This window comes from Gobio gobio (genome assembly GCF_949357685.1).
Source record: "Gobio gobio genome assembly, chromosome: 3".
NCBI lineage: Eukaryota > Metazoa > Chordata > Actinopteri > Cypriniformes > Gobionidae > Gobio > Gobio gobio.
The window spans coordinates 4,770,825-4,798,236 of NC_137099.1; the positions used below are offsets into that span (position 1 = coordinate 4,770,825).

General features: G+C 39.4%; 2 protein-coding genes across 3 annotated transcripts; both read right to left on the reverse strand.

Annotated features, from left to right (window-relative positions):
* Nucleotides 1-3,042: 3,042 nt before the first annotated feature.
* On the reverse strand, nucleotides 3,043-7,907 carry LOC307124076 (CD48 antigen-like). Of its 2 annotated transcripts, none has more exons than XM_079813075.1 (5): nucleotides 7,750-7,907; nucleotides 7,237-7,575; nucleotides 5,594-5,848; nucleotides 4,826-4,915; nucleotides 3,043-4,267 (listed from the first exon to the last, which is right to left on the reverse strand). In XM_079813075.1, exons 1-5 carry the CDS (start codon nucleotides 7,805-7,807, stop codon nucleotides 4,245-4,247), a joined length of 765 nt encoding a protein of 254 aa, XP_079669201.1. In that variant the 5' UTR covers nucleotides 7,808-7,907; the 3' UTR covers nucleotides 3,043-4,244. The 2 variants fall into 2 exon arrangements, with proteins under 2 accessions (XP_079669201.1, XP_079669202.1); XM_079813076.1 differs by having other exon boundaries at nucleotides 3,049-4,267; nucleotides 7,267-7,575; nucleotides 7,750-7,897.
* Nucleotides 7,908-15,858: 7,951 nt separating this feature from the next.
* On the reverse strand, nucleotides 15,859-25,921 carry LOC307124077 (CD48 antigen-like). Its single transcript, XM_079813077.1, has 5 exons — nucleotides 25,735-25,921; nucleotides 21,311-21,613; nucleotides 20,768-21,022; nucleotides 17,006-17,088; nucleotides 15,859-16,790 (listed from the first exon to the last, which is right to left on the reverse strand). Exons 1-4 carry the CDS (start codon nucleotides 25,796-25,798, stop codon nucleotides 17,018-17,020), a joined length of 693 nt encoding a protein of 230 aa, XP_079669203.1. The 5' UTR covers nucleotides 25,799-25,921; the 3' UTR covers nucleotides 15,859-16,790; nucleotides 17,006-17,017.
* Between the last annotated feature and the right edge of the window lie 1,491 nt (nucleotides 25,922-27,412).

The following is a 27,412-nucleotide window of genomic DNA, read 5'->3' on the forward strand; positions in this document are numbered from 1 at the left end:
TCCTGTCCAGAGAACGACTTATTTGGGGGTGGTTTGGGATTCGAACACGATGCGGGCACATCTGTCTCCCGCTCGAGTCGAAACCATTCTGCATACCCTGAGGAAAGTCAGGCTAGGTCAAAATCTCACTATTCGACGGTGCCAAAGATTGTTAGGTTTCATGGCTTCGGCTTCCATGGTGATTCCTTTGGGGCTGTTGCACATGAGACCGTTCCAGTTGTGGCTCAGGGCCAGGGGGTTTCATCCAAGGGCCAATCCCCAGAGGCTAATAAAGTTGACGCGGCGCGGGCTTCGTACACTAACTCAGACCCCGGTTTCTTACCTTGGGTCCCACGCTAGGCGTTCCCTGTCGTCGCGAACTGCTAACGACGGACGGTTCCCTGATGGGCTGGGGTGCGGTCTTGAGTGGTCGTCCAGCTCAAGGGGAATGGGAGGGTCCTCAGCGCGCCTGGCACATCAATTGCCTCGAGCTGATGGCTGTATTTCTGGCCCTGAAGTACTTTCTTCCCCATTTGAGGGGCTGTCATGTCCTAGTGCGGGTGGACAACACAGCGGTAGTCTCATACATAAATCACCAGGGAGGTCTGCGCTCACGTGATCTAAACAAGATAGCGAGACAGATTTTTCTCTGGACCCAGGACAAGCTCCTGTCACTCAGAGCAGTGTACATTCCGGGGCAGCTGAAAGTGGGAGCAGATTTACTGTCCAGACAGAGATTACATGCGGGGGAATGGAAACTCCACCCAGAAGTAGTCAAACAGATTTGGACCAGGTTTTACAGAGCAGAAGTGGACCTCTTCGCCTCTTGTCAGACAGCGCAATGTCCCCTTTACTTCTCTCTCGGTCACCCAGCCCCGCTGGGTCTGGATGCGATGGCTCACACATGGCCCAGAATGCGCCTGTATGCCTTCCCTCCAGTCGCTCTGCTTCCAGAAGTTCTAGCCAGGGTTCGCCAGCAAGGGTCTTGCCTCTTATTGATAGCGCCGCGTTGGCCGAACAGAGTGTGGTTCTCGGAGATAGTGTCTCTCCTCAACGGCTCGCCGTGGGCGATTCAGGCGAGGAGGGACCTTCTGTCTCAGGCAGAGGGCACGATATTCCATTCCAGGCCCGACCTGTGGAACCTTCATGTTTGGCCCCTGAAGGGCACCAACTGAGGGACACGGGGCTTTCGCCTGCAGTTATTGAGACCATTCTAAGTGCTAGGGCTTCCTCCACTCGGAAAGTTTATGCTAATAAATGGGGTGTCTTTGAAAGTTGGTGTACGACACATAATATGGATTCAGTCAACTGGCAAGTTGCTTCAGTTCTGGATTTTCTGCGTGAAAAGTTGTCATCAGGCACCTGCCCCTCCACTCTCAGGGTTTATCTGGCCGCTCTTTCGGCTTGCCACGCCTTGGTGGATGGGGTGCCGCTCGGGAAACATCCTCTTCTCGCTCGCTTCATTCGTGGGGCTAGGCGGTTGAGGCCACATGTTAGAACCAAGATCCCTTCATGGGACTTAGCTTTAGTCCTCGAGGGTCTGGTTGAGACCCCCTTTGAACCATTAGAATCAGTGTCTGACAAACTTCTGACTCTAAAGATGGTTTTTCTTATGGCTATAACTTCCCTGAAAAGAATTGGGGACATACAGGCTCTGTCAATATCGCCATCCTGCTTAGACTTTGCCCCAGGCTTGGTGAAAGTGATTCTGCATCCCCACCCTGACTACCTGCCTAAGGTTCCATTTTCGACTGTACATCTTGTCACTCTTGAAACCTTCTGCCCTCCGCCGTTCACAACGCCGGATCAGGAGAGACTTCATAGACTGTGTCCGGTCCGTGCTCTTCAGGCTTACGTCCACCGCACTAGCCAGTGGCGTAAATCGGAGCAGTTGTTTGTTTGTCATGGGGGCCGTAACAGAGGTTCTGCCGCCACCAAACAGACAATGTCACATTGGGTCAGGGATGCTATTGCTCTTGCCTATGAGGCGCGTGGTCAAGCTTCGCCTATAGGGTTAAGGGCTCACTCCACCAGGGGAGTCGCCTCTTCTACTGCGTTAGCAAGGGGTGCCCCTTTACAAAGTGTTTGTGATGCGGTGGGTTGGTCCTCTCCGCACACATTCATAAGGTTTTATAGCTTGGATGCTCATGCCACTCCGGGCTCTCATGTCCTTGAGTCGACATCGCAGGCTAATGCCTGAGGCTTTTTGCGTTCTTGTGCACACCTACACAACCGTAAGGGGTCCAGGCACCATCAGGCACGGCGGCGTGGGTATTCTCGTTCCCATTTGCATAAGCTTATGCAGCATTGAGTGTAGCTTTTGAAAGGGAACACTTGGGGTTACTTCACTGTAACCCTGTTCCCTGATAAAGCGGAACGAGATGCTGCATTGCTTGGCCGTGCTGATGATGCTTCAGGACTGGTCTTCAAACAAAGAGATCTGGTTTGCTCCAGCTGAAGCTCATCTATTTATAGCCTCGTGCAGCAGGTGCGCCCGGTGACGTCACCAGCCGAGGCTATAAATACCTCCGGGTCAATTTCATTGACGTGTTTTCACACCATTTTCATAGCTGGTTATGTCAAAGACATCCCCATTTGCATAAGCTTATGCAGCATCTCGTTCCGCTTTATCAGGGAACAGGGTTACAGTGAAGTAACCCAAAGTGTTTTTGTTACTAAAGGAATGTTTCAACCCATGCAACAATTCTAACATTTTAATAACTTATCATAGATTACACTTAACCTGATACTTTAATACATTTCTTAAACAAATTGATATAAAACAAGTTACGAAAATATTGTGGTGACATATGTGTCACATCGGGCTGTTAACCTTAAAACAGTGGTGACATATGTGTCAAATCGGGCTGTTAACCTTACAACAGTGGTGACATATATGTCACATCGGGCTGTTAACCTTACAACAGTTGGTGGAATTTTGATGTTATGTATTAGTCATATTAAGAAAAATATTAATGAGCTGCTGAATTAATTTAGCAGATTCAATAATTTTTTTAGCGTTATATATTTTCTCTGTTTTATATAAAATCTGGGACTCAGAAAAATGTTAACAGCACTGTTTAATATATTTGAAATATTGATTGGTATTGATCTGCACATGATCTGCACCAAATGCCAGGAAATCATGCATACTTGGGAAAATTACAAAATGACATACCATGGTGGCTGACAAAATGTTACGCAACTGTTTTCAGACTCTACTAGCATGTCTACATTTCACTGACAACAATGATTCTTAAAATCAGCATATAAGTGTTGGAAGATCCGTCTATGGCTTGATATGTTTTGTTAATCATATTTTAATAATATGCATAATTTTGATAAATGTTGTGGGAAAGAAAAGAAACAGAAAAAAACAGCTATTTAGCAAAACAATTATTAAATGTTTTTTTTTTTTAACTGAGAAATAAATGCCCAATGTGACATATATGTAACATTATAGATCTCTCACAAGGAGGGGTTGTATTTCAAAAACAACTGCAGAAACATGTTACAAGTGGTCCATTAAGCCTGTTTTATATGCCCCATAATTTTCCTAAAAGGATAAATTGGTCCGGGTTCTTAGGGGTTAATGACATAATTTTCATTTTTGGGTGAACTAACCCTTTAATATTCGAAAATTTGATTACAGTACTATATCATTAAAAATGTAACTGCTTTCTATATTAAATTAAATATAGACTATTATTTATGACAATGAAGGTAAACAAAGTTTGGAGGAAGAAAAGGAGGACAGCTGTCTCCAGCATTACATTGACAACACTTCAGTAATGAGAAGTTTAACTTTTATTTAAGTTCTTGTATGTAGTAGGTAGTACACACCTCCTCATATAAAGAAAGAAAATTGCTTACAGATTATTAAATCTTATGACGCACACAGCAAACCAACCACAGTCACATCACAACTCAATCCACAGTGAATAAGAGTTCCTGTTAGAGGGAAGCATGTCCTCATGACGGGAAAATGAACAATACAGGAGAAACATACAAACACAGCCACACATACTACAGCACATCCAGAGGTGTAATGTACAAAAACTGATATTTGTATTCAGAAGCTTAGAATGAAGTTCGTCAGTGCGGCCCAGCAGACAGAAAGGTCAAAGAGCAACAGTCAAAGTTCAAAACCAGTCCAAGTTCTGAAGGCACAGACGGTTCAGAGCTCCAGATGCTTCAGTAAAGCTGGGATTCAGAGCCGATGACCAGGAGAACGAGTTGAGATGATCCACATGTGATGATGACCATCATTCACTCACAAATATCATATCTGAGGGGAAAATGATCATTTTGAATGTACATTTTAAAGCATAGCAAGTTGATCATAGACTAAAATCCATTTGATTTGTGATATTGCACATATTAATGATTTTCCAAAAGAAATTAAGAAGTAAACTTACTCTGGAAGTCTTAAAGAACAACAGTGACACGCTCAGTCATTTACAGTCAACATGAAATCATAATCGAGCCTTTACTCTATTAATACTCATTCAGTGTCTTCACAGTCTTTCATCACAATGCTCTTTCCTTTTCTTTAATGTTAACCAATAGCCTAATTGAAGCATTTTATAGTATTTAATTAATTGTTTTAGCAGAATTGGCTCCATTGTGGATTTTTTGTTTAGCAATCCAATAAAATCAATGAATAAAACAATTAGTTTTCTCACTGAATATCTGATTTCACACAGAAATGTGTCACATTGTGAAAGTAAAACTGGTTGCAAATGGCAAATTACCCAGAGGTTTGAATGTTTGTTTTGAGTTAAGCAAATGATAAGCACAGAAATATGTTTCAAATGTTTTAAAAGATTAAACACAATAGTCTTACCGTATAAAGGTGGTATAAACAGGAAAAGGATGATAAAAATAATGCAGATCAAAACAATGGCAATCCAAATGAAAAATCCCCTGTTTAAACCTAATGCAAAAAACACACAAAAAACATATTAAGCTATAAAACAAAGTCAACCCTGGGAAACACGTTTAAATGATCAGAATAATAATTTAAAAAAAAAAACCTGTATATGCAGTGTAAAAACAGAGAATATAGTGGAAGTTTGAAAAGAGAAACCTCTTTCACAAAGGGTTTCAGTTTTGCTGCCATCTTGTGTGAATTCATGACAAATGTTTGATATCAATGTCTGGCCCAAGAGTGTGTCTGAGTCCAGCAAGACTACCAATCACGACCACTACATAATGCAGGAAAACTGACCACGGCAGAGGATGGCAGGCCAGAGATCACGCTCCATCTCTTCATTTAAACTAGCTTAATGTCTCTCAAACACAAGCAAACATCAAAATAAGTCCTTGGGTGGAGAAGAGCGACTGAGGGCATTCAAAATCAAGGAATTCATCAAAATGAATTGGGAGAACTTCTGTGAAATGTTTGTGCTGTTGTTCTCTCTTCTGATGAATGACACTTGCTTTGATCTTTGATTTTTTTTATCATCCAAATATATTTTTAAGCATGACATGGGTGTCCAAACATGTGTTAAATGTACATACAATTTCTGAACATCTCAGCACCACCTAAACATAAAAAAAATCTCTCTCAGTGACATTCCTCTATAGTAAGTAATGTTGAAGTAAATCTCACCTTTAAACAGATCTCTCTCATAGACCGGATCACTGGTCTCTTTACTTGCGCCGTTATCGAGTGTGCAGGTGTAGAAGTTTCCTGAATCTCCATTTTTTTTAACTGTGAGGGATTCTCCTTTGGTCATTGGTGAACCCATCAGTGTTTCTCCAGCAGAATTCTTCCAGATGATTGTTTCACTGTACTCGCATCTCAAATACACAACATCAGGGTTATCAGTCTTCTCTATCTTTATCACAGGTTTGGGGACACGATCTGAGAAAGAAACAATGAAAACATTTACACTGTTTGTATAAGATGGCATATTTACTACAATTTTAATACAAACTAAAATGTGAAAAAAGCACCATTGTACTACCATGTTTATGGACATTTGGTATTCTTGAAAGTACTTCAGCACCATGGTATATATCAAAATGATTTCATAATCTGATCACTGTACCATAATAAGTAACATATACCATGGTACTGAATGATTGCATATATGGTATTCACACAGTACTCCAGCACTGCAGTGTTGAAAACACGATATAACCGCGGTAACTTCTGTTAGTGTAATAATAGTTATTGTTAAATTAAAATGAACATATATTAACAATATAAATATGAAAACTTTTCACACAAAAAATAAAGTTGACAGTTACTAGCTATACTATGTTAAGTAAAAAAAATAAAAAAATAAGATGCTTTAACATTATTAATATTAATCAATATGTTAAACAATTTTCACTCACTCTTAACCCTTTAAGACCTAAGGGTATTTTTACAATTAATTTTCCGCCTGGTGTTATTTACTAAAAAAGCTTGTAAAACATCAACCCTGTTGTGCACAGAAAATTGACACACCTCTTTTTTTTCAAGACAAGTTGCTCTGTCAGTATATTTGTGTTGCATTGATGTCACCTGAATGTAAAATAAGTTATGGGACCATAAAGACAAATGAAAACATAAAACGGAAATTGAATCACTCAAATATTTATTGAAAACACACAAATAAATAAAAGCTAAGATGTTTGTTCAAGTCTTTGGAGTCCTGGAACTCAGGAATAAACATGATAACTTATACAGAACCAAAACTATTTACATTTTTCCAAAAAAAGTCCAGGCGCTTTTGGCCTCTTTGGATTTTGGATTTTTACTGGTGCCAAGCCTCAAAACAGTTCCTATCAGGAACTTCTCCTCAAACTTTCTTCTCAAACTTTTTCCTCAAACTTTCTCCACAAAACTGCAGCGCGTCTCTCTCTCTCTCTCTCCTCAACACTAGCCGTGCGTCTCTGTCTATCCACAATAACAGAGCTGTGGTAATGCGTAATGACGCACACCAACGTGGATGACGGATCAGCCTGTCATTGGTCAAACCCTCATCCAAAATGGCAGCTAGCATCGCGCCAGCGGCAAAAATGACGGAAAATTTATAAATTATGGACATCAAGTGGATATATCTTGGATGTAAGCGTTTTGATTTATTGCTGAACAACTCCAGAAAGATGCACATGTTCCAGGCTGGATAGAAAACCTTCTGTAAAGGCTACAAAGACACCAAAGACACCCCTGTGATGGCTAGCTCGTTAGCTTTCTGCTGGAAAAAAACGGTAAGAAAATTGATAAAAGTTTCATGAAATAATATAGATATTTATAGCTACCGTGTGACGTCGTGGGTGATGCCGTCGGGCTCTGAGGGATAATGATCAAGGTGAATCTTTGCTCCAGCGGTTTACTGTTGATTTCAATGGTATAAACTCCACTGTGTTCTACTTTTAATTTAGTTATAGTGATTTGTCCAGTCTTCTCATCAAGAGTTGTGATGCCTCTGAATCTCGGATGCGGGATGTTTAAACCGTCTTCATCCCATTCAATCGCCTTGTTAACAACACCACCAGCACTGTTTCTGTGTTTCCAGCAAATGCTGCTGACAGAAGGAGGAAGAGGTTTGTCTGGACGAAAAGAAACTTCATCACCCACTGCTTTCATCACATCTGCACCTGATGAATAAAATATAAGAGAGTGTGTTCGTCAACATAAATGAACAAGTCTCTGTCATTCACTAGTCATTTAATATTTTTAAATTAGGTTACAATACTATAATATAATTAAAAACTAAACTGCTACAAAAATACATGTGCAAACTTCAATAAAACGTTATAAACATCACTAACCTGAAGCAGCTTCTGTGGTGATCAACACAACGACCAACATCAAGCATCGAAGTGACATTTTTGTTAGACAGAGTTCACGTTAATGCACTTTTCTTCTAGATTTTGCTCCGAATGTCTTTTACACGCCTGAGTTTAAGAACAGAGAATAGAGGAAGTGCGAAAATAGAAACTGCAAACTTGTGGCATCGAGTTAGTGTTTTTCTCTGATCTGTAATGTAGGACAGTTTTAAGCTGCATGTTTTGATGTTCATGCTTCCCTAAAGACACACACATCTCCATCTGAATTATGTATTTTGTTTTCAATAGAAGTCGAAACACATTTTACACTTGAAACAAAACAATCCCTTTGCCTTGGTTGCTAAATTAAACAGAAAGAAGCCTTCTCTAGTCTTCACCCCAAAGGAAAATTAAGCAGAACGTTTTGTGTAAAATTGAATTTCTTTTCCGTTGGCTACTGATTATGGCCTTTGTTTGTTGCCATGGTTACCGATTGCTTTGTGCACCTGTTTCTTGTACGGTTTGTTTTCTCCTGTGTATTTTAGCCCTCAGTTTAACTCTACTCATGATTTGGTATTGTCTTGAGATCCTCTACTCCTCTTCCGTCACATATGTTTTTCTTTAGTGATGGGCAGACCGAGGCTTCGTGAAACACTGAAACAGATGAAGCAAATGTGCCGTATTGTGTCGAAGCTTTGAATCAATCTGACACTGCGACCGGTCAGACCAGTGTAAATGCAACAAAACCCAGGCCAAACATGCATAAAAACACCTTTTACAAATCTATTGCAAATGTTTTATTGAAAGTAAAATGCAATTAACTAATCATCTAATAACATTCAATATTAAGTGTCTATGCGTGTAACAGTAACTCCTAAATCATCCTCATAACCTATAACAATCATAAATTGTTCTCATCTGCAGGTTAAAGATGTTAGACGTTGTTTCAGGGCCCTCATTCTAGGCAATGCATCTATATCTATAATACACTGTATCTAATTTGCATATTAAAGAGTTTTGGGACAATATGTAAATGAAAAAAGATGTGTAATAATACTTTCATAAGAATGTCTTGTATTTCATAAGAATATCCAGACTAAAAACTGTGTATGTTGTCAGAGAAATTTGCTTAAATAATGTCCTCTACAGAAGCAAAGCCGTCTCATCTGGTTCTTAGGAGGATATTTCTGTCTCGTGCAGAGTGCACTCTGAAAAGAGATGTGTTAAAAAAACAACACACTGAGTGTGTTGATGGTATTTTGACACATGTTGTGTAGATATAACACACAATGTGTGTTAAATGTTACTCTGGATAGAACGTCAGTGGGTGTTTTGGCAGCCAATCACATCATGCCTCTTTTTCAATGTCTTTTTCAAATGCTTTCTCCGCTTTTCACTTGTTATCACTGACCAGACTGACTTTATTTCTGTCAGACAGAAGCTCTTATTGAGACGAACAGGATTTGGTGTTGATGATTCAGTGAATATTTCATCTGAAGTCACCAGAATCGTGATCAGTGGCTCCTTTATTTGAGCTCTTGACCCTTGACTCAGTCACAGAAGCAGCAGAAATAACCATGAGAAAACTATGATCAGATGATAATGTTATCATCGCATTCATTTGCTGAGCTCAGCAAGTGTTTGATATCTGAAACTTTACTGTAAAAAATATTTTGCGCTATTAATAATTATTTTTATAAAATTGTTGTCATTATCTGCACATTCGTTGTTAGATACACAGTGCACATAGGACGCTGGTCTATGGTGTCACAGGCACACACACATATCAAGAATCAGCTCATGAATCTCAATAATGGTGACAAACCAAAAGCTTCATCCCGCAGTGCATGCTGGGAGTCACCATAGTACAAAACTCATCCATGACTCCCAGCATGCACTGCAGGATGAAGCATTTGTCACCATTGTTGCGATTCATGATCTGATTCTTGATGTGTGTGTTTGACGAGTATCTGCTGCAGCTCTAAACTTTATGAAAACATTGCATTTTTTATTGTTTAAGAATTCATTCTGCACTACTGGACATCATGGAGTAGTTTTCACAAAACTTTTATAGCAACAGCACACAAATAAAGTAAATGTATACCATCCATTTACTCATAAACTGGATCAGATCTTGAGTTTATGACGTGATCAAGAAACTTCTGATCGTGTTTTCATGCCATAACAAACAAATTTGATTAAAATGCAGTTACAGCAGAAAGTGAAGAATTAAAAGACAAGTAAAGGGTCAAGAGCTCAAATAAAGGAGCCACTGATCACGATTCTGGTGACTTAAGATGAAACATTCACTGAACCATCAACATCTAAACCTCTGTTCATCTCAATAAGAGCTGGTGTGTGTAGATTCATGATGTCTAAAACATCCAGGTAATACAAAAAACAGTCAAACACTCTTTATTAAACGTCAATGGACTAAACACAAGTTAACAATACGTGTCAGTGTTCATCCAAACACGAAGTAACTCTGGCAAATACACACATACAGTCACATGTAACACACATCTGACACACGTTGTGTAACTATAACACATTATTGTGTAAAAGGTTTCAACACACTTCTGTGTAAGAGGAATAACACATTAGTTGAGTTACAGGTAACACGGAGATGTGTTAAAGAAAACGACACAGGTTGTGTGTTAAATTTTACGCAACGTGTTGTCCCTGAGCACACACACTACATGTGTTAAAATCTACACAACATGTGTTGTCCCTGAGAACACACACTACATGTGTTAAAATCTACACAACATGTGTTGTCCCTGAGCACACACACTACATGTGTTAACATCTACACAACATGTGTTGTCCCTGAGCACACACACTACATGTGTTAACATCTACACAACATGTGTTGTCCCTGAGCACACACACTACATGTGTTAACATCTACACAACATGTGTTGTCCCTGAGAACACACAATATGTGTTAAAATCTACACAACTTGTGTTGTCCCTGAGCACACACACTACATGTGTTAACATCTACACAACATGTGTTGTCCCTGAGAACACACACACAATATGTGTTAAAATCTACACGACATGTGTTGTCCCTGAGCACACACACTACATGTGTTAAAATCTACACAACTTGTGTTGTCCCTGAGCAAACACACTACAGCTGTGTCCCATATTTCTGTCTCGTGCAGAGTGCACTCTGAAAAGAGATGTGTGAAAAAAACAACACACTGAGTGTGTTGATGGTATTTTGACACATGTTGTGTAGATATAACACACAATGTGTGTTAAATGTTACTCTGGATAGAACGTCAGTGGGTGTTTTGGCAGCCAATCACATCATGCCTCTTTTTCAATGTCTTTTTCAAATGCTTTCACCGCTTTTCACTTGTTATCACTGACCAGACTGACTTTATTTCTGTCAGACAGAAGCTCTTATTGAGACGAACAGGATTTGGTGTTGATGATTCAGTGAATGTTTCATCTGAAGTCTCCAGAATCGTGATCAGTGGCTCCTTTATTTGAGCTCTTGACCCTTGACTCAGTCACAGAAGCAGCAGAAATAACCATGAGAAAACTATGATCAGATGATAATGTTATCATCGCATTCATTTGCTGAGCTCAGCAAGTGTTTGATATCTGAAACTTTACTGTAAAAAATATTTTGCGCTATTAATAATTATTTTTATAAAATTGTTGTCAGTATCTGCACATTTGTTTTTAGATACACAGTGCACATAGGACGCTGGTCTATAGTGTCACAGGCACACACACATATCAAGAATCAGCTCATGAATCTCAATAATGGTGACAAACCAAAAGCTTCATCCTGCAATGCATTCTGGGAGTCACCATAGTACAAAACTCATCCATGACTCCCAGCATGCACTGCAGGATGAAGCGTTTGTCACCATTGTTGCGATTCATGATCTGATTCTTGATGTGTGTGTTTGACGAGTATCTGCTGCAGCTCTTAACTTTATGAAAACATTGCATTTTTTATTATTTAAGAATTCATTCTGCACTACTGGACATCATGGAGTAGTTTTATAGCAACAGCACACAAATAAAGTAAATGTATACCATCCATTTACTCATAAACTGGATCAGATCTTGAGTTTATGACGTGATCAAGAAACTTCTGATCGTGTTTTCATGCCATAACAAACAAATTTGATTAAAATGCAGTTACAGCAGAAAGTGAAGAATTAAAAGACAAGTAAAGGGTCAAGAGCTCAAATAAAGGAGCCACTGATCACGATTCTGGTGACTTCAGATGAAACATTCAATGAACCATCAACATCTAAACCTCTGTTCATCTCAATAAGAGCTGGTGTGTGTAGATTCATGATGTCTAAAACATCCAGGTAATACAAAAAACAGTCAAACACTCTTTATTAAACGTCAATGGACTAAACACAAGTTAACAATACGTGTCAGTGTTCATCCAAACACGAAGTAACTCTGGCAAATACACACATACAGTCACATGTAACACACATCTGACACACGTTGTGTAACTATAACACATTATTGTGTAAAAGGTTTCAACACACTTCTGTGTAAGAGGAATAACACATTAGTTGAGTTACAGGTAACACGGAGATGTGTTAAAGAAAACGACACAGGTTGTGTGTTAAATTTTACGCAACGTGTTGTCCCTGAGCACACACACTACATGTGTTATCATCTACACAACATGTGTTGTCCCTGAGCACACACACTACATGTGTTAAAATCTACACAACATGTGTTAAAATCTACACAACATGTGTTGTCCCTGAGCACACACACTACATGTGTTAAAATCTACACAACTTGTGTTGTCCCTGAGCACACACACTACATGTGTTAAAATCTACACAAAATGTGTTGTCCCTGAGCACACACACTACATGTGTTAACATCTACACAACATGTGTTGTCCCTGAGCACACACACTACATGTGTTAACATCTACACAACATGTGTTGTCCCTGAGCACACACACTACATGTGTTAACATCTACACAACATGTGTTGTCCCTGAGCACACACACTACATGTGTTAAAATCTACACGACATGTGTTGTCCCTGAGCACACACACTACATGTGTTAACATCTACACAACATGTGTTGTCCCTGAGCACACACACTACATGTGTTAACATCTACACAACATGTGTTGTCCCTGAGCACACACACTACATGTGTTAACATCTACACAACATGTGTTGTCCCTGAGCACACACACTACATGTGTTAACATCTACACAACATGTGTTGTCCCTGAGCACACACACTACATGTGTTAACATCTACACAACATGTGTTGTCCCTGAGCACACACACTACATGTGTTAACATCTACACAACATGTGTTGTCCCTGAGCACACACACTACATGTGTTAACATCTACACAACATGTGTTGTCCCTGAGCACACACACTACATGTGTTAACATCTACACAACATGTGTTGTCCCTGAGAACACACACACAATGTGTTAAAATCTACACGACATGTGTTGTCCCTGAGCACACACACTACATGTGTTAAAATCTACACAACATGTGTTGTCCCTGAGAACACACACACAATGTGTTAAAATCTACACGACATGTGTTGTCCCTGAGCACACACACTACATGTGTTAAAATCTACACGACATGTGTTGTCCCTGAGAACACACACACAATATGTGTTAAAATCTACACGACATGTGTTGTCCCGGAGCACACACACTACATGTGTTAAAATCTACACGACATGTGTTGTCCCTGAGCACACACACTACATGTGTTAAAATCTACACAAAATGTGTTGTCCCTGAGCACACACACTACATGTGTCAAAATCTACACAACTTGTGTTGTCCCTTAGCACACACACTACATGTGTTAACATCTACACAACATGTGTTGTCCCTGAGCACACACACTACATGTGTTAAAATCTACACAACATGTGTTGTCCCTGAGAACACACACACAATGTGTCAAAATCTACACAACATGTGTTGTCCCTGAGCACACACACTACATGTGTTTAAACTGACACAACGTGTCAATTTTTAACACATCTGGTTGTGTTGTTCTCAACACATCATATTATAAAGCGCGACACACACCATCATTGTGCATTGTATGCAGTGTTTATGTTCTCAAACAAACAGGCCTGAGTAAATAAAAGTTATTTATATAGAATGTTTTATCAGTTGCTACATTTTAATTTAATTCAAAGCGCAAACTCTGTCAACTGTTCTCTCTTCATGATCTTTTCTCAAAAGCAGCATCGATGTGGTGTTGAAGTGTGAATAATTGAGTTTATAGAGTTTGAAACATTGTACTTTGTGTGCACATGCGTTCTGTACTCGACTATTGATTAAAGTCCCTGTAAAGTCAAAACTAAACATGTGTTCTGAGTTCCTCACACCACAGATAAATGTGTTATTAACCACCCAGCCAAATTTGAATCATAAAAAAATCCGGGAAGTTCATAAAATAGCTTATCAAAAACCTGAAAAAATGAGCAGCATTCTCTGCTCTCAAACGCTGGGGGTGTGTCCGCTGTCGGCGCCGAAACCACGCCCACTCGCGGGAAAGCGGCAGTAGCACACAAGACAACTTTGTAAGCTGTTATGCAAGTTGTTGACTATAGTAACTAACAGTACTAACAGTAACTCGCGATCGAACTGATGCGAATGTGCTCTAGTTATGATCGTGTTAGGGGAGGAGCCAGGCTCGGTGGCTTCAGTGGCTTCATCGAGCCACCGTTTTAGCCCCGCCCAGAAAATCCTGAACACAGCAACGGTGAAAAACTGTTTAACGGTCTAACTTCTGAATTCAGTACTTCATAGTTCACAGTCTTTGTAATGTGTTTCAGCAATACATTTCTAACATTTATGTGTTTAGAAACAAATCTCAGAATTGCCTTTACAGGGACTTTAAATGCTTAATAATTTAGTTTCACTTTATTTTTAAAATTACATCTGAGTATGTGATTACCTGACACAATTTGTGTGTTAAAATGACTTACACATTTATTGTGTTAAATTTGACACAACATGTGTTGTCGGTCAGGGGATCTCTGGATAATCCGTAATTCGTTTGGAGTTATAAAACGAAAATACCGTTTTTCTGTTTTTTGTTTCAAAACGAAAAACCAAATAACCGTTTTTGGTGTCAGAATCAAAAAACGAAAAACCAATTAAAAACGTCATTTCATCAATGATCATTTCATCAATGATAAACGAATTACGGATTATCCAGAGATCCCCTGACCGTTGTCCCTGAGCACACTCACTACATCTGTTAAAATTAACACAACATGTGTCATTTTTAACACATCTCTTTTTAGAGTGTGGCATTTATATTAGATGTCACTTCCGAAACTTTGCTGCATGCATTTTGCCATCGGTCCTCTTAGCAGTAATAGTTTTATTCAATGAATGACTGTAGCCTTGAAAGTGAGCCAAGCCAAGACCGCTACGATCACTAAAATGCTGTTGCTTTGTCAGTTCATTGCGATCTCACAAAGCTCCGTTATAAAAATGAAGTCGTCAACAATAAATCTCTGACTTACATCGTGTTTTGACTTTGTGTGTTAATGAGAGGTTTCGTGAGCCTGCATTAATGCCGCCTTCACGTGTTATCAGAAATGTAAATCCGACTTCTGAAATCGTGAATACGAGCTCATTGCATTCAATGTGAGGGCGATCATGTGCAATTTTACCTAGGAAACTCGTATTTGCGATAATCGTGAAAGCAGCAAAACTCAGCACTGAATAAACTCTTGCGTTTTGAGCGCGTTCGAGAAATCAACAACTACATTACTTGGCTACATTACACACCGCTGCAAAATCTCGCTGTAAATAGATGCATTTGAATCTGCCAAATCTGTTTCGCCAATATTATTACAGTATCAACTGAGGGTGCTTTTGCTTGCGTTTGAGGGTGCTTAGCTTAGCTGCCTTGATAACAACACCAGCACTGTTTCCATATAATGCTCCCGACAGAAGGAAGAGGTTTGTCTGGACGAAAATAAACTTCATCACCCACTGCTTTCATCAATGATAAAATATCAGAGAGTATTTAGGCAACATTCAACATGTCTGGGATAATCTCCAGGCAGATTCACTTCCAACAACATAAAAGTACCATGGAATTTATTATTTCCATTATAGCAAAAAGCTTGGAGTATCATAGGCATATATGTCACATCATGAAATACATAGAGTTGGTATTACCATAACAATCGATTAGCGGCCCGTCAAAGTGTTTTCCTGAGGCTAAGAAATAATAAAAATGAAAGATATGATGAATTTATACCTGATATTTGTAAATTAGACTACAATACTATGATATTATGTATAACTATGAAATTATTTATAACTGCCAAAGAACGGACACCGTTCATTTCCAATAAAGCACCAATGAGGAACACATCAATGGTGACGAAGGTCAAGCGTCGAAGTGACTTTTAACAAACAAACAAACAAAACTCGAAACTGATTGAACTTCTTTATTTTTGTATAAATATTAATGTTTTGCTGTTCATACTTCCCTAATGGCACAAATAAAATCTTTTTTTTTTTAAAATAAATGCATTCACATTTTACATTTGACAGAAGATTTCAAAGTGATTTACATTCATTCAATGTGTATACTATTAAATAGAATAAAACACTTTCTCTACTCTGCAGCACAAAACAAGGAAGCAGAACATTTGTGCAAAATCTGTCATGTAAATGTATTTTGTTTGTTTTTTATAAATAATACTAATTTTTAGAAGCTATTTATATCTACACAATCCCTCTACACACCTGCAAAACTCTCAGTTTAAGTTGGTGCCAGTAAGAGATTCTCATCTTCTTCCTCTTTGAAAACAAAGCATCTGAAATGTATATTTAACAGTACATTCATGTATTCATAACCTGAGGATGAAGTTCCAACACCGTTTGTGCGGCAGGCCAAAGGTCAAAGAGCAACAGTCAAAGTGATGAAGCACAGACGGTTCAGTAAAGCTGGGATTCAGAGAGTCCATGATGAGCAGCTTCAATCACACACTCACAGCTGTTATTTCTGAGTGGAAAACATACAATAGTTTTATTTACATTATAAAACATATAGTAATGACTTTCCACAAAGATATGAAATAAGCTTACTCTTGTAAATCTTGTGTATTGTGAATGATTCATGAGTTAATGAATGTTATAATGTTTGTTTTGGGTTCAGAGCAAATGATAAGCACAGATGAAAACACATTAAAAACATTTTTTACACAATAGCTGTCTTACTGTGAAAAGCAATTATAGGACAAGGATGATAACCACAGTGATCCAAGGAATGACAGGAGCAACGGCACATCCTTTGTTTGATTCTAATGAAGGAAAAAATATGTTATGCCTATAAAACCAATTCCTGGAACAGACATTTAAATTGTCATGGTAAGGTTGTTAAAGGTAGGGTAGGCAATTTCAGAGCGGTTAGCAATAGCAAGCTAGCTTTGAAATCATAAGATCCCTTCAAAACACATGAAACACAGATGCAGAGCAAAGTCTGCAAAGCGTCACATGGGACGGCGTTAAATTACCTCACGTCTCATTACAAATAAAATGACCATAATTCACAGAGCTTCAGTTGTAACACCAGACTGCTGTAGATTAATTTCGACGTTGATAGGGTTGACATAGAAATGCATAAATCCAATTCTGAGGACGTGAACAGTGTTCGGGTAGAACGTCACGGGTTACCATCTCGTAATTACGGTTACGATATTGCATGAACGCAGCATAAGCTTGTTTTTTTTTTAGGAACTGTAAAAGGCGACTGTTGTTTGATTGTGGCGCTCTGCGACTCTGCATAGCCTTACGGAACGCGCTGATGACGTGTAATGTCTGCGTGAGCGAATGCAATGAACTTTTTTGGGTCCTGAGACTTCCATAGAAAATATACACCGATCAGGCATAATATTATGAGGTGAAGTGAATAACACTGATGATCTCTTCATCTCCTGTTAGTGGGTGGGCTATATTAGGCAGCAAGTGAACATTTTGTCCTCAGAGTTGATGTGTTAGAAGCAGGAAAAATGGGCAAGCGTAAGGATTTGAGCGAGTTTGACAAGGGCCAGATTGTGACGGCTAGACGACTGGGTCAGAGCATCTCCAAAACTGCAGCTCTTGTGGGGTGTTCCCGGTCTGCAGTGGTCAGTCTCTATCAAAAGTGCTCAGAGGAAGGAACAGTGGAGAACCGGCCACAGGGTCATGAAGGACCAGTGGAGAACCGGCCACAGGGTCATGAAGGACCAGTGGAGAACCGGCCACAGGGTCATGAAGGACCAGTGGAGAACCGGCCAGAGGGTCATGAAGGACCAGTGGAGAACCAGCCACAGGGTCATGAAGGACCAGTGGAGAACCGGCCAGAGGGTCATGAAGGACCAGTGGAGAACCGGCCACAGGGTCATGAAGGAACAGTGGAGAACCGGCCACAGGGTCATGAAGGACCAGTGGAGAACCGGCCACAGGGTCATGAAGGACCAGTGGAGAACCGGCCACAGGGTCATGAAGGACCAGTGGAGAACCGGCCACAGGGTCATGAAGGACCAGCGGACAACCGGCCACAGGGTCATGAAGGACCAGCGGAGAACCGGCCACAGGGTCATGAAGGACCAGTGGAGAACCGGCCACAGGGTCATGAAGGACCAGTGGAGAACCGGCCACAGGGTCATGGAGGACCAGTGGAGAACCGGCCACAGGGTCATGAAGGACCAGTGGAGAACCGGCCACAGGATCATGGAGGAACAGTGGAGAACCGGCCACAGGGTCATGGAGGACCAGTGGAGAACCGGCCACAGGGTCATGAAGGACCAGTGGAGAACCGGCCACAGGGTCATGGAGGACCAGTGGAGAACCGGCCACAGGGTCATGAAGGACCAGTGGAGAACCGGCCACAGGGTCATGGAGGACCAGTGGAAAACCGGCCACAGGGTCATGAAGGACCAGTGGAGAACCGGCCACAGGGTCATGGGCGGCCGAGGCTCATTGATGCCCGTGTGGTCGATCAAACAGACGAGCTACTGGAGCTCAAACTGCTCAAGAAGTTAATGCTGGTTCTGATAGAAAGGTGTCAGAATACATATACCCCTTTTCCACCAAAGCAGAGCCAGAGCTAGATCGGAGCCAGAGCCTAGTTTCTAATCGGTTCTTTGTGTTTCCACACCCAAAGCCCTAGCTCCGAGCCAGGAAAAGTGGTTCTTAAGTAGCACCAAAACATTGCTGGGCTAGAACAGGGCTAGAAGTAAGAACCGATTACGTCAGGCGCTGGGGGCGGGGTCAACAAGATGAACACAAACTTGAGATCCGCCATTGTGAAATAGCAGCTAATGGAGCTAACAGCTACTGTTCGTTTGTAATCTCCGTCTATACAAATTACGGCGAACTGCATGAATGCGTTGGATTCGCTGTGTTTGCGTTGTGTTTTGATGCCGATGTAGGATCGTAAAGCCATGTGAATCAATAGTAACGCAACGTTTGCATTGTTGATGGAAGGCTTGTTCGCAGCGGTGCTGTGCAGAGACCGATCGCCGTATGATAACGAGTCCAGCGAGAGCACATGACTCCTTATGCTTTTGATTCACTCATGCGTTTTTATATCATATGTGGATCGGTCTGGCAAGCGCTGATGCGTCTCGAACAAGCCTGGTGTGTGTGTGTGTGTGTGTGTGTGTTTCCCGGCAGGGTTGCTAGGTTTTCACAACAAACCCGCCCAATTGCTACTCAAAACAAGCTCAAAACAAGCCCAATCGCGTTCCAGGGGGGATTCCCCAGTAAAAATCACATTTGGGGGTAAAATATGTGTTTTTTGGCATGGTTGCCTACTAAAATTCGCAATATGGGGCTAAATATCACATAATTGGGGTCGCTTCATCCCGTGGACATGAAAAAACAGCCCGCGGCAAAACCACGGACTTGGCAACATTGCCGCTGCCTCGCTAGCTTTGCTGAGAGAGATGAGACGTATACAGTGACGTAAGACATGGCTCTGTTGTGGCTCTCAGCCCGTGGAAAAGCAAACGGTTCTTAGAAAGCTCCACAGTCGAACCAACTATGAACTGGGACTAGCTCTGGCTCTGAATTAGCTCTAGCACTGCCTTGGTGGAAAAGGGGTAACAGAGCATCTCAGTTTGTTGTGTATGGGGCGGCACAGCCGCTGACCAGTCCATGCTGACCCCTGACCCCGCCCAAAGCACCAACAGTGGCACGCAAGCATCAGAACTGGACCACGGAGCAATGGAAGAAGGTGGCCTGGTCTGATGATCACGTGTTCTTCTACATCACGTGGATGGCCGTGTGTGTGTGTGTGTGGCTTACCTAGGGAACACATGGCACCAGGTGCATTATGGGAAGAAGGCGTGGCGGCGGAGGCAGTGATGCTTTGGGCAATGTTCTGCTGGGAAACCTTGGGTCCTCCATCATGTGGATGTTACTTTGACACGTCCCACCTACCTAAGCATTGTTGAGCCCATGTCCACTCTTTCATGGAGACGGTATTCCCTGGTGGCTGTGGCTCTTTCAGCAGATAATGCGCCACCACAAAGCACAAATGCTTCAGGAATGGTTTGAGGTGTTGACTTGGCCTCCAAATTCCCCAGATCTCAATCCAATCGAGCATCTGTGGGATGTGCTGAACAAACAAGTCCGATCCACGGAGGCCATACCTCGCAACTTACAGGACTTAAAGGATCTGCTGCTAACATCTTGGAGCCAGATTACCACAGAACACCTTCAGGGGTCTAATGGAGTCCATGCCTCGACGGGTCAGGAACACAATAATGTTATGTCTGATCGGTGTGTGTCCATGTTTTAATATTTAAACCACATCTATTATTGATTGCTATCAGGATGTGAAGAGAGTTTCAATCAGAATAACAAAAATTGCCTACCTATACCGTTAAACTACATATTGCATTACTGAGTTATGGCATACTTTAAACAAAAACATAAGTATTTTCATCTAGTTACATTAAGATGTATGTGGTTAGTTTCCCTCCAGCGTCTCACCTTTAAACAGATTTTTCTCATAGACCGGATCACTGGTCTCTTTACTCGCGCCGTTATCGAGTGTGCAGGTGTAGAAGTTTCCTGGATCTCCATTTTCTTTAACTGTGAGGGATTCTCCTTTGGTCATTGGTGAGCCTGTCAGTGTTTCTCCAGTAGAATTCTTCCAGATGATTGTTTCATTGTACTCACATCTCAAATACAAAACATCAGGGTTACCAGTCTTCTCTATCTTTATCACAGGTTTGGGGACCGGCTCTGTGAAAGAAACAATTAAACTATGAATGTTCAGCCCACAGACAAAACTAAAATCAAACAACTATAGCCTTGGAAAAAGTCTTGTAACAGTATACCATGGTAAAATGATGTAATATTATGCATTGCAAACCATACTTTAATGTAAACCATAACTAACAAAGTACTATAATACTACACTATTTTTGAAGTACCATGGTATTACAATCTGATGGCATTATTGTAAAATGACATTGCTTTTCTGTATGTGAGGCTAAGTACAAACAATAATAATATGATGCCTTTACACACCCTTAACAGTCAAGGTGAAACTTTGCTCCTGCGCTTTACTGTTGATCTCAATGGTATAAAATCCACTGTGTTCAACTTTTAATTTAGTTATAGTGATTTGTCCAGTGTTATTATCAAGAGTTGTGATGTCTCTGAATCTCGGATTCGGGATGACTAAACCGTCTTCTTCATCCCATTCAATCGCCTTGACAACACCACCAGCACTGTTTCTGTGTTTCCAGCAAATGCTGCTGACAGGAGGAGGAAGAGGTTTGTCTGGACGAAAAGAAACTTCATCACCCACTGCTTTCATCACATCTTCACCTAATAATTAAAATATGAGAGAGTGTGTTAGTCAATATTCAACAAGCACGTCTGGTCAAGCGAGTTATTTTCCAGGAAGTGAAATGTATCCCTGGCTTGAGGGTAATGATGAAATTAAAACGTAAAAATAAGTTCAAAGACAGAAACTCTTCTCTTTGGCCTTTTCAGTCATTTGAAATTTATAAATTAGACTACAATACTACTGAAAATGAGTGAGGTCCGGGGTGTTAAGAATTGTGCTATAATAATTGTTCATCTTCGGGTGGGACTATCCCTTTACAGTTTTTTTTTCAATTGCTAACAAGCATTGTTCAATACTGAAACCACATTTTCTAAACTTTTCACACATTCAGTGACATACGGACCAAACTGTGAATAATTTTTCATTGCTTTCAGACAAAATGCATTCAATCACCACATTTTTTAAAATCCACAAACACTTTTGTCATTCATACTCCACAAAGTCAAGTCAAGTGAATTTTATTTATATAGCACTTTTTTACAATGCAGATTGTTTCAAAGCAGCTTCACAGTGTTAAATCTTTATTCGGCTGTGATGTCATCAGTTAATTTCAATTATCATACAGTGACAATGTGGGCAGACCTGTAATTTAGTTTATATGGTTAATTTAGTTTACTAGTTAAGATTTATTTGGATATTTAGTCGAAAATTTAGTGTCCCCGACTGAGCAAGAGCCAGAGGCGACAAACTGCAAAAAACGATATATTTGCAGGATATTTTTCATATGCTAACACACTACTTTCAAAACGGATAAAAGCACATTCAAATCAGAATGATGGCAAATGTCAAGCATTTCTGCAGAAATTATTTTGAAATATAGAAAATCTAGCCCCCTGTTGTTAGTGTTTTTAGGTCCGTGTGTTATGAGTGACATGCATGTTTTCTGAAGGAGAATTTGTTGCCAGTGTTTGGTGGAACGAGCTTATTTTGAGACATGCATGAAGTGTTTTGTTGGTCTGAGTGAGTTTTGGGGGTTAATCTTGAAAAATTAATCTTGGAAATGCAGATTGTATGAAGAGTTTTGAAAATGTGGTTTCGGTATTGAACAATGCTTGTTAGCAATTGAAGAAACCTGTAAGATAGCCTACACAAAAAAATTAAGAATATGCCACTGATGATGAATAAATAGTATAAGGTAGCAGTCCCAAACGAGATTTTGTTAATACAATAATGTTAGTTGTAAATTGGCTTTACCAAAGTAAAAATAAAATGGCATTTTGGGGTTACGGAAACAAGTTACCATGGTAAATAGTTAATCAATTGTGATCATTGCGTTTGTCTTACCGAGTATGGCATTTTCCTGTCAGCAATTGTCTATGATATATGGCTTATTAGTAATTTAGAGAGCTTGACTTTTTTTTTTGAATATGAAAAAAATTACAGAGGTCCGGACCTCGGTGACCTCATAGCTGGCTACAACTTACTACGATAATGTACAACTAACTTGTACTTAACAACTGTTTAGGTTTGTCAAGACTAGGGTTGCCACCTTCAGTGTGGCAAAATAAGGGACACCCATTCACGACCCAACCTCAAACCAAAAAAACCCATTGCATAAAGGACAGAAATAAAAGATTACGTCATGAAATGATTATTTCAACATTGACAACTTGACAGCTCAATAATAAACCATAAGAAAACATGAGATCAAATATGTGAACTTGCAACAGAACACATTTTATATTATTTTACATTATTATTTTATTTATTTCTAAAAAAAAAAAAAACTCTTTAGTAGCCTATTTGGTGCACTTTAAAGGGATAGTTCACCAAAAATGAAAATTCTGTCATTTTCTCTCCCTCATGATGTCCAAACCTGTCCGAGGTTCTTTGTTCTGCAGAACACATAAGAGGATATTTAGAAGAAAGTTTGTAACCAGGCTGCTTTGGGGGCACCATTGACTTCTCCCTGTGTGTTCAACATAAAGAAATGTATACATGTTTGTAACAACTTGAGGGTGAGTAAATATTTTTGGGTGAACTGTCCCTTTAAGCAGCCATTCTGAACCAGTAATCACTTTTTTTATTTAAAAAAATTCAATTCTTTTTTATTTTATCAATTTACTTAAATTATGACTATATTATCATGTAATTATTTGTCCCATTTTTATCTAAACATTTTTTTAAATGTCAAACTTTATATGACAGGATTATTTATTATGTATGATTAATATAGCTTAGCTTAATCATAAATTAATTATAACATTTATTAGGCTACAATCTATTAATTACCTGTCTAAAAAAATAATTATTCTGTCTGCCAAGCTCTGATAATGTATGGAATATTATATGAATATATTATCCATTAAACAATAGGGATGGGCGATACCAATCATTTTCTTTTCGATCCGATACCAAGTACTTTCAAGACCAGTATCGACGATACCGATACTGATACCGATACTTTAAATATTTTAATTTGAATGATTTTATAATGCATTTTGAAAGCCATCGTAATTAATATTAAATAAACAGCAATAGACATGACTCCTTTTTTGTTACATTTATTTAAAAGGACTGAACATTATTAATCAAATAAACATTTAACAATTTATATAACAAAAATATAACGTCACACAAACCAGTTTCAATGATTGTAAAATAATGTTTCTACATTTTTTTCCCCAAAAAGGTTTTTGTGATGGAACAAGAGCATGATGAAAATGTTCCTTTTGAACCGGTTTCTGATCAACGCTCTTGCTTTTGAAAAAAGAAAACGTGTGATTTGCACTGAAATCATCTAAAATATAATACATAAGGCTGTGTTACAGGCATAAAGAATTTATGTTAGTAAATCTTTCCCAGGTTAAACTACAATTTATTTAATAAACTAATTTTAAAAGTAAATTAACAAAAAGTAGCCTAATATAAAAAGATATAGGCTAATGAAAAAATTTAAAATCCTACTGTTTAAATTAAAATGTCCAGTAAGTTATTATAATCAGTATATTCTTCATGAAATACTGTATTTGATTTTCATATCTGAAACAATCTGTATTGTATAGGTCTAAAGCATATATAAATAAACGTGACTAGACTATTTTATTCAAATAATTGAATTTATGTTATCATCACTTGCACCTATCATGAGGGTCGTGACTGTTTTACCTTCTCTGCTCGGCTGTACTACTTCATGCTCTTTAGGGTCATGCTGTTTAACTTTTAGATGCTTTGTCATGTTTGTGGTATTGCCACAATGGCGACTTGTTTGTTGAAAGATGTCACATGAAGCTTCATCGTTGTTAACTGGAGTGCAATGAGTCAAGTCATGACCGCAGCAATGCACTCGATTCTGTGCTGAGAGATTGTGGCGCTTACCGCTGTCCCACTGACATGAATACATGATAAGCACAGACACAGCGGAAGAAGAAATAGTTCCCATTGACGTTCATATTGAAGTAAATGTATATACTATACGGCCTACTACTATTATAAACATATTCTAAAATCACTTGTTTAAAATAAATCCCAGGTAGAATCGATATTTCAATGTGAGAATCGATACTTTCGATACAATGCCAGTATCGGAAGTATCGATACTCTATGATCGATCCGCCCATCCCTATTAAACAACTATAGGCCTATACCTTTAGAAGCACGGATGTGTGTGTCACCGCAGACAGTCTGAGCGACTGAAATGCTTCTCATAAAGTGTGCAGTTCATCACGAGTTACTGGACAGACCCATTGATACCTTTTTGATATTCAGCTCTATATCTGGAGATGCTCTTGCGTTCAACCGGTGGACGCGACGCAAGCTCGACATGTTTTTAAAAAACCGCGCAAGTTTTCAGGCACACGGCCAGCGCATGTTCTCGAGAATCCGCTGCTATGGCAACAAAGCCGCTAAAACGCAACCACGCACAAATGAGCTCCTGTACTACTTATTGTGAAATTGATTTCTTTCTACTTGCTATCAGTATTCTCCACACTGCAAAATCCTTGTGTGTTTATTGAACTATGTGTGGACCAATGTAAAATACGCAACAAATCGCGTCCCGCGTCATTTTCCTTGTAAATATGGGACGATCCCGTATTTTACGGGACGGGTGGCAACCCCAAGACCTCATGTCATTTTCAATTAAAAATTAAAAACTCACCTGAAACAGCGTCTGTGGTGAAGAACACAACGATGGAGACCAATGCCAAACGTCGAAGTGACATTCTTGTAATTAAAAAGTACACTTTTATTCTAGATTTTGCTCGGTAGAGGGCTAGACGCTAACGTTAGTTACAAGGAAGGAAGTTCTTCTTCTTCTTCTTCTTCTTCTTCTGTATTTTAATGGCGGGTGGCAAACCAGCTTTGGTGCATTTCCGCCACCTACTGGGGTGGAGCATGGGGTGGAGTGTGAAGCTTTGATGGACAAGAAAGATAGAGAAATAATAAAAATAATGATAATAAAAAATAAATAAATAATAATAATAAAAAAAACAAATTCTTCTAATCAAATGTGTTTTCTTAAGGTATTCTAATAAAGCAGTGGTCAGTTTTGAATTATTGTTCAGCAAATTCTTTAATGCTATCCTTTTAATTCCCAGAGCCTTAGCCTCTTCTTTGAGCTGAGATCTTTCCTCTTTAAAACCAGTGCATTTTAATAATACATGTTCAACTGTTTCTGGTAATCCACATATGCTGCACAATCCTGTATCATGTTTACCAATTTTAAAAAGTGATTGATTCAAAGCTGTGCGTCCAATACGAAGTCGAGAAATTACTGTGTCATCCCTTCTTTTTCCACAAACTTCTCTCATATTTCCGACTTCTTTATTTATTTCGAATAAGAATCTTCCCTTTCCTTCCTGTCTCCATGACTCTTGCCATCTATTCTTCACTATCTTTTTAATAATACCCTTCATTTCAGTTTTCCCCAGCGGGACATTAACGTTTATTTGTGACTGTTTTAAGGCCTTTTTTGCCAATTCATCTGCCATTTCATTTCCTGCAATGCCCACATGAGCAGGAATCTACATAAAAAAGACTTTTACTCCTAACTGATTTATTCTGAAGAGAGTCTGGAAAGATTCAATAAGAATATCCTGTCTAGAGTCAGATCTTCCATTCTTTAGACTAATAAGACTTGATAATGAATCAGAACAAATCACAACTTGAGGCAACTGTGCCCCTTCCACCCATTGAATGGCCATTTGAATGGCAATCAATTCTGATGAATAAACAGATCAAAAATTAGACGTTCTATTACTTATTTTAAAATCCAACTGTGGAATTACTACTGCAAAAGCTGTAAACCCAGATTCAGGACTTTTTGAGCCGTCAGTAAATATTTGAGTACACCCATGATATTCTTGATCAATATATTGTTTCACCAACATATCTTTGGGAATCTTTCTCTTACAGTCATTTATTTCCTCAATCAAGTTTAGGTCAACAAATGGCATTGGGAACAACCACGGGGGTATAGCTGATATTGCCACAGTCGGACAAACTTCATACTCAAAAATTCCCATTCTTTGTGCCTCATTATTAGCATCCCATGCAAAACTTGCTATTTGTGAATATTCATATTCCCAGCAGTTCTTAAGAACATCTTTAACAGGGTGGCTATTCTTGTGTCCTTTTACTGATATCCAATAAACCATTTTCAACTGTTGCCACCTATATACCACAGGCATTTCTCCCATTTCCACCTGTAATGCAGCAACTGGAGATGTCCTAAAAGCACCACAGCAAATTCTTAGCGCCTGAGATTGTATACTTTCAACCTTTTTAATCTGCGATGCTGATGCTGAAGAATAAACAATGCTACCATAATCTATTGT

Excerpts from the sequence above, each read along its gene's own strand:
- LOC307124076 (XM_079813075.1), bottom strand. The coding sequence starts at position 7,807 with ATGTCACTTCGATGCTTGATGTTGGTCGTTGTGTTGATCACCACAGAA. Across the intron at positions 7,576-7,749 it reads CACCACAGAAGCTGCTTCAG|GTGCAGATGTGATGAAAGCA; the intron begins GTTAGTGATGTT and ends TTTATTCATCAG. Across the intron at positions 5,849-7,236 it reads ATCACCCACGACGTCACACG|ATCGTGTCCCCAAACCTGTG; the intron begins GTAGCTATAAAT and ends TTTCTTTCTCAG.
- LOC307124077 (XM_079813077.1), bottom strand. The coding sequence starts at position 25,798 with ATGTCACTTCGACGTTTGGCATTGGTCTCCATCGTTGTGTTCTTCACC. Across the intron at positions 21,614-25,734 it reads CACCACAGACGCTGTTTCAG|GTGAAGATGTGATGAAAGCA; the intron begins GTGAGTTTTTAA and ends TTTAATTATTAG. Across the intron at positions 17,089-20,767 it reads TGAGAAAAATCTGTTTAAAG|AATCAAACAAAGGATGTGCC; the intron begins GTGAGACGCTGG and ends TTCCTTCATTAG.